The sequence below is a fragment of the Cryptomeria japonica genome, chromosome 11, assembly GCF_030272615.1.
Source record: "Cryptomeria japonica chromosome 11, Sugi_1.0, whole genome shotgun sequence".
In the NCBI taxonomy this organism is placed as follows: Eukaryota; Viridiplantae; Streptophyta; class Pinopsida; order Cupressales; family Cupressaceae; genus Cryptomeria; species Cryptomeria japonica.
Window position 1 is genome coordinate 155,113,690 of NC_081415.1, and position 7,180 is coordinate 155,120,869.

At 37.6% G+C, this 7,180-nt stretch overlaps 1 protein-coding gene across 3 annotated transcripts in view; it reads left to right on the forward strand.

Moving 5' to 3' along the window:
• The window catches only part of LOC131066096 (GCN5-related N-acetyltransferase 4, chloroplastic), a 101,429-nt gene extending 94,585 nt beyond the window's left edge, over nt 1-6,844 (forward strand). For 2 of the 3 annotated variants that reach the window (XM_058000807.2, XM_059214055.1), the window contains 2 exons: nt 4,243-4,642; nt 6,209-6,844. In XM_058000807.2, the coding sequence (XP_057856790.2) occupies nt 4,243-4,642; nt 6,209-6,494 (686 nt within the window). In that variant the 3' untranslated portion in view covers nt 6,495-6,844. The remainder of the gene's footprint in view (nt 1-4,242; nt 4,643-6,208) is intronic. The other variant, XM_059214056.1, reaches the window with a different exon arrangement.
• The last annotated feature ends 336 nt before the right edge of the window (nt 6,845-7,180 follow it).

A 7,180-nucleotide genomic window follows, 5' to 3' on the forward strand; every position in this document is an offset into this window, starting at 1 on the left:
TTCTTGCCTCATCTTGTTCACAAGCTCATTAAGAGTTTCCTTTTCATCATTATCATTTTGCATCTTCTCATGACTCTTCTTTTATTTCTAGCAATAGTGAGATTCTCTTGAGGTCCTTGAATGAATTCCTGTGCAGTCCTCAGATCATCTTCAAGTTTGATATTCTTTAACTTTTCTGCATCAAAGTCTGCAAGAGCTCCTTCTAATTGCTTTCTCAAGTTTTCCATCTGTACCGGTGTCAGAATCTTCCTCAAGCTGTTAGGCTTTTGAAAATAGAGGACCGGGCTCTGTACCAATTGTTAGGATTGATGATAGTCCCAAAGATATCGAGAACGGGGAGGGGGGGCGGGTGGGTGAATCAGTATCTAACCGGTTAACAAAATTTCTGACCTTATTAAGTATTTTGCATTTCAAAACAGTGTACCGGTAAACAAGAATTAATGCAGTAAATATGAACAGTAAAGACAACATAGAAAACACACCATAACACAATATGTTTAACGAGGAAACCCGGTGTGGGAAAAACCTCGATGGGATTTGTAACCCACAATATTCACTCACTGGCCAATGAATGGATATTACTTACAAGAGGGGTCTGCACATGCAGGACGACCAATTGCCTAGAGCTCACTGCTCAATTACAAAAGGAAGTCTCACTGACTTACAAAATGGATTATGAAAATCCAATATAGTGTACTGCTACAAAACAACATCTGCTATGCTAGGTTCAATACCGGTTTAAGCTCATGCAATAACTATAAACCCTTCTACAAAATCTGCCTTAATATTTGCTCTACATATCCATCATATCTATCCTCTATGTTGTGTCGCACAAAATGATCTACAATATCTCATACTTATATATGAGTCTTATTACAATATGCCATGTCGGCTTACAAAAAGATATTACAATTAAATACAAAATACAATAATCAAAATCCTGTTGGCTGAGATGTCGGTAGACATTATTGTCGCTGTCGGTGAACTATTTGCCGGTGTAGAGTGTGCCGGTGCCTGTCGGTGCCATAGGATTGCAAGGTTGCCATCAATGACAACACCTTCAATCACCTTTAACTACCATTGGAATGTGTAATGCCAACAGTGACAAATTCCACCCAAAGAGATAGAGATGACTCGATCACCCCTTCACAACTTGAGACATTGCACTTCCTATAAGTGAAAGGTTAATAGTTAAAGACGCCACAACTAAGCTAAAAAGCAGAAAAACGTGGGGGTCCCCATTTGCAATGGGGCGATGTGTGGAAACGTCACAACAGGACCTTGCACATTAGTGGTCTGGATTGACGAAAATAAGCAACAAGAACCCCAACGACCACATTAATGGCACATAGCCTCCCATGTCTGTCCCTATTAGATATGCCTTTGGAATTGTATCAACCTTTGGAACAATGGGTTCTTTGGGCGGGAAATACAAATGGTGGTTGCAATGTCAAGTCTGACATCAAATGGAGTGTTGGGTGAGTTGTGGGAGTAGGTGAAACGGGGTTTTTTAGGCAAATGAGACATTTGATTGGGTTGAGGAGGGACCTTGGAACTAGGAGTGCAAGGAAGTCTGTAGACTTGACAAAGAGAATGAGTGAATGAAACCGGTGGGAGTTAGGAGGTGAGAGGAAATAAGAAATTGGAACCAATAGGGAGAGTCGAGTTTCATGGGTTGAGGGGAAATCGACACATGGGAGCAAGGAGATGTTTAAGGGTGAAGTATTTCTTTAGGGACTTGGGGTTTGAAGGGAAAAGATTGGGTCAAGGGTTGGGTTTAGAGTTGGGACTATTAAAGAAGAGGGATTGAGGACTAGGAATTAGGATAGAGTGGGGATTGGGTTCTTGGAGGGACTAGGGAGTGGTGAGTAATAGAGTAACATCAGAGAATTGGGATAGAGTCATGGAAGAGAAAATCAAGGGTTGAGATGAAGTGAGAATTTGACATTGAGGCATTGGTGCTAAATTTTGGTGTCCTCTTGGTTGTTTGGCCTCTCTAGGGGAATAGGGAGTAGGAATTGGGAACTAGGGTGTCGGGGGGAACAAGGGCCTCGGGACTTAGTACCTTCTCCCAATTTCTCTCCAAATATTTGCACTCAATGAGAAAAGAGGAAAGAGAAGGGAGAGGGGGTGTGAAGGTTGGGATGGCGAGTGGACTTGGAGCACTAGGGACTTGGTCCTAAGGTTCTAGTTCCATGCAAAATTCTGCATCTCGATAGCGAATGGGAGGGATAGAGGAGCAATGAAGAAGGGTGTGGATCAAAGTTTTTGGGGAACTTTGAACATGGGGACTTGACCCTTAAGTTCGAAGTTCACTTGAAAGCCCATAGCTTGGGAAAATGACAAGGGCTCCTTAAAAAGACAAACAACAAAGAATTTTTGAACGTCTGGCAACACTCACAGGTGGATCCAATTGGGATGTCTTAGTTTGGTCATTAATGGTGGCTAAATAAAGCTGACACACAAAGGGGATGGGACTTGAGCAAAATTTGACACTATAGGATTGAGTCCCAATAGGGTTGACATCAACATTGAAAGTGTCAGAAAGATCCAAGGAAGGAGAGCTCCTAGGAGGATTGACAAACAGTCCACATGGGCTATGTGGCAAACCATGGTAGACCATGTGGTAGGATAATCGTTTGAAAAATGAGGAGGATCGATCACATCCATGCATGGAAGAACCAATCTTACCATTGATTTAAGAACAAACTTTGACCAAGTAAATTAGAGACAAGAAGGATATATAAAGACAAAGAAATGTAAAAAGAGATGACTCAGATATATAGAGAGTTAGCTATAGAGATGTAGAGAGTATGATAGAATAGATATAATAGAATTAGTGATGTATACTCATATGTAGAACTTTGTAATGAATCCGAGATGTCTAAGTGTGCAAATGATGAATATAATGAATCCATCGTCCTGAGTTTATATATTTGTAATGGATTGTTTACTTGATTTTGAGTTATCTTTGATGCTTTAGTTGTCATTAAATTCCTAAGGAAAGTATGCTCAGCTTGTGCTCTCGACCATGCCAGCAACTAACCTTTTGTGCAACACCTTTCTACCATTGCATCTTTGGGTAAACAATCTGAGATCCTGGGGAGCTGTTGCCCATGGAGTGAGTTCTTGGGTCCTTCCAGGTATAGAAGCAAAAATCATCTGAGCGAAAAATTGGCAAACCAAAAAATAGTTTTTTTTTTAAATTCAGGATTTAATTGGGGAAAAATTTGGTTAAGGTTAGTTAATTTTGTTTGGATTAGTGTTAGGGAAAAACCAGAAAATAATCGCCACAGAAATTTAAAAAACCAGAAACTCTAATTTTTAAAGTTTAAACCAAATATTGTGGAAATTGCAGAAACTCAAATTTCCTGATTTAATTGCAATTCCTGTGGTTCCATGATTTTCTGCCGCACAAACTCATTTTTTGTGGTTGATTTCCAAATTCTTTTAGAAAATCATGATTGTTTTTCACTTTTTGCTTCTATGCTTCTGGGGCCTGGGTGACAATCAGGTGTGGCATCTCCCTTCAGCTGGGTGGCCATTGGTTTGTGCAGGACAAGGGGAATTGCCATGTGTGCAACTGCATTGAGAACACCCCAACAGACTGTTTTGTTTCTATCCTAAATTTCACAGAAGAAGAGGCCTGATAGAAAATAGAAGTCCCATTTGATTGTATAAGGTGTTTCTCACTGTAAATAGATCTTTTAAATGCATTATCATATAATGATGAGAGATTTTGTTTTCATTACATTTTATTTTCTGTTGCAGTTTAAAACTTGGATTGTTTTGCTTGCTTTTGATGGATTTGGAGAAGATAATCTGTTAATTTTTGTAACATGTATGAGCAATATCGAAACTGTTGTAGAAGTTGTACTTTTTTAACCATTATGGGGAAAAATATCTACGTGAGCACAATTTCTCTCTGTTCTGCTATTTTTATAATCCATATGGTTTTTATTTGTACCCGTGTTACTAATAATCCATTTGCTTGCTGCTAGCTTTTCTATGTAAACAATACTTATTGGTTCTTATAAGTTTTTAACCATGTCAGGACGTAGGTGTACTTTCCATTTGGGAAGACTCAAGTTCGTTATCTTTTTCCACCGATCTATCAACTGTCCTATTGTCACCAAATAATCCAACTGCATTTTGATAATTCTGTTTCTAAATATTCCATTTTGGTAACTTCTCAGGACACGTTTAATCTGTTTAAGCAAATAACTTTCTCATGTTATTCAGGAAGAAGAAAAAGCAGCACTGGAGCAGTTCAATATCTTCCTGCAATTTGCCCAGATATTCTTGTTCGTGAAGCGAGACCTGAAGATTATTGGGAAGTGGCAGAAACCCATTGCAGCTCCTTCTTTCCTGACCGTGGCTTTCCCATGGATCTAGTTCTAAGAGCAGATAGATTGGTAGCCATGTTTGCTGGGTTTTCTATACCTGCAGGATGTAGAAAACAATGCCTGGTTGCTATTGATGAGAGATTGACCGATGAAAATACTTTTCTCAATTCTACAAGACATGAAAATGTGGAGGTTGAATCCAAGCTTCATCTGAATGGTGAAAGGATTTCTGGAATCTTGACAATAGACACAGTAGCTGAGTTTTTACCAAGAAGGGGCCATCTTGGGCTTAGGAGGTGAGCTACCAAGCCAATAGGATGTTTTCTACCATGAAAAGAATTGGGGATATTATTATGAAAATAATAGGGGGGAAATGACCTGCCAGAAACAGAATATAAAAAAATATAGGTAAACTGGCTAGTGCATAGTTAAATACTAGAAATAGTCGAATAATTGGTTGCTGATTAATCCACTAAATGATAACAGAGAGGTAGTTCTTTGAATTTGAAAAGCATTTGCAAAAAATGGTGGGCAATTAGTTTTTATTATTAATGATGCTGGGGACAATTAATATGATGGTAGTTGATCAACCAATGGAGTCATTTGAAATGACATGGCTAATGTAGTATTCGTTATTCTGGGATTACCCTACAAAAACAACGTTGGTATTCTTTTCCTCTTGTTCTTTCAGTTGGATCTGTGTTGCGTTTGTTACTCACAAGTCACTTACCTAATAGTGACACATTTGCATGAATTTTTTATTCTATACAGGACCTTCTGTTAAATTAATCCGTTATCTATATTTGCCTTTTAACCTTCAATAGTGTCTCAGTGCTATCTAGCAAATAACATTTTGTGGATTCTATGAACTCCTGCAACAAATATTTGAATTACACTGTAATCGGCTTCCTTGTAGGCATATTTTTGTTTAGTTGATCAGTGGCTTCTTCACTATCTGGTTTCTTTTTAGATGTCCTTTTCGCCTCTATGATGTTGATTCTATATCATGATATTCCAATGTTTTAAAAATTCAGTGCTTTCAGTTTTATAAAATCCTTTGCCATTCAGTTGGCATGTGGATGGCATATTGTCTTTCTTCTTGGTTTAGTAAGTAGCTGTACTGATAATCATCTTAAGATAGCATTTGATGAAATTTGTTTGTCTTAAGGAGATAATTGAAGTGGTTGCTATATACTCAAGTACCCATCATTTGCTTTTATTTTAATATTTTTTTCGACTGGAAGGTTTCGCACCCTCTCCAAAGTACATCCATCAAACAACTACAAAACTATAATTTGCATATCATAGATGACCCTTCCAGTGTGTGTTAAGTGTTAACATAGCAATCACATAAACAGTATAGAGTCAGCTGAGGTTTATTATGAAAATAATTCTGACAGGAACAGGAGGAACATTTAGAAAAAAAAAGTAGTTATGATTGTACATATTTCTTTTCCAAAACTTTCCCGGCCAAATTTGCTTCTGAAAATATCCATTGAAAACCCTTTTAGCATTATGTATGTGCAAAAATTGGATTAAAAAATCCTATTTAGTTCTACCACATATCAGTTTGGGGTTAAATGTAACAGATTTTTACACCTTGAGTTGCACTTTGTTTTTTGGTATTTTCTCAAATAATTTCCATATTGAGAGGTTGCTTTGTCTTTCTTCTTACATGGAGGTAAACTTTTAGCAGCTATTTTGGCATTGACTTATGTATTACTAGTACTGAACTATGTTTTTGCTACATTAAATTCTACTGTGTAATTTCTAATAGATATGAGGTCAAGTTAAACCCCTTTCTGTTTTTAGCTATGATTGGGATTAGAAAGAAGTCTTGCATGGTTGATTTTCTTCTGCAGAACAGGTATTGCTTATATATCAAATGTAGCAGTTCGTCAAAAAAGACGGCGAAGAGGGATTGCACAAAGATTAGTCATAGAAGCAGAAGCTTTGGCATGCAGTTGGGGTTGTCGCTCCATGGCCTTGCATTGTGATGTGAATAATCCTGCAGCTTTGGCGCTATACCAAAGACAGGGTTTCAGATGCATTAAGGTTCCCACAGGAGCCAAATGGCCTCAGCCAAAGGCTGTACCAGGTTCTACTTACCACTTCATGATGAAACTTCTTTCAACTCATCATTGTTGACTTTAACTTTGCTGATTACCAGCTAACCTACCCTGTCTAAAACACTTTTTTGAGCTTCTATATCTCCACCTTTATTGCCATTGTGATTTATATGCACAACAGGACTATGTCTAAATTGTACATAAAATTTGAAAGTCGTTCCATCTCAGGCATGGAGATTGACAGTCGTGCTATCTCTCTCTACTTTCACATTTATTTGTATTTAAATTGATATTTGATTCAAGGGATGTAACTTGTCCCCATGTATTTTTCAAAACACAGTACTGGCAATGATGAAGAATGATAAAGCACTGAGGATCATTCACCATGTAAAATGTAAAGGTCTGCATTCTATTAATCATATATTATCATCGGGTGTGTATTAGGATGTCTGAGAAATAAAAAGAAAGAGTAAGATGGATCCATGGTGGTTGTTTAGTCAGCACCATGGCTGACTGTGGGCTTAACAGATTTTTAAATATTTCAAGACTCCATCTGTATGTTATATATATCTTTGTCTTTCTTTAAGTGGCAAATTGATTAAGTCTTCTAGTCTGACCAATTAATGGATCTGTGAAGAGTGGTAGAATCTTCTATGGCTTTTTTTATCTGGGAGATCCGGTGTTGTACTTTTTAGTTTAAGGTTCAGTATCATTATATCATTTTGTGTGATCAACTTATGCATGAGTTCTATGTACAATAAAATG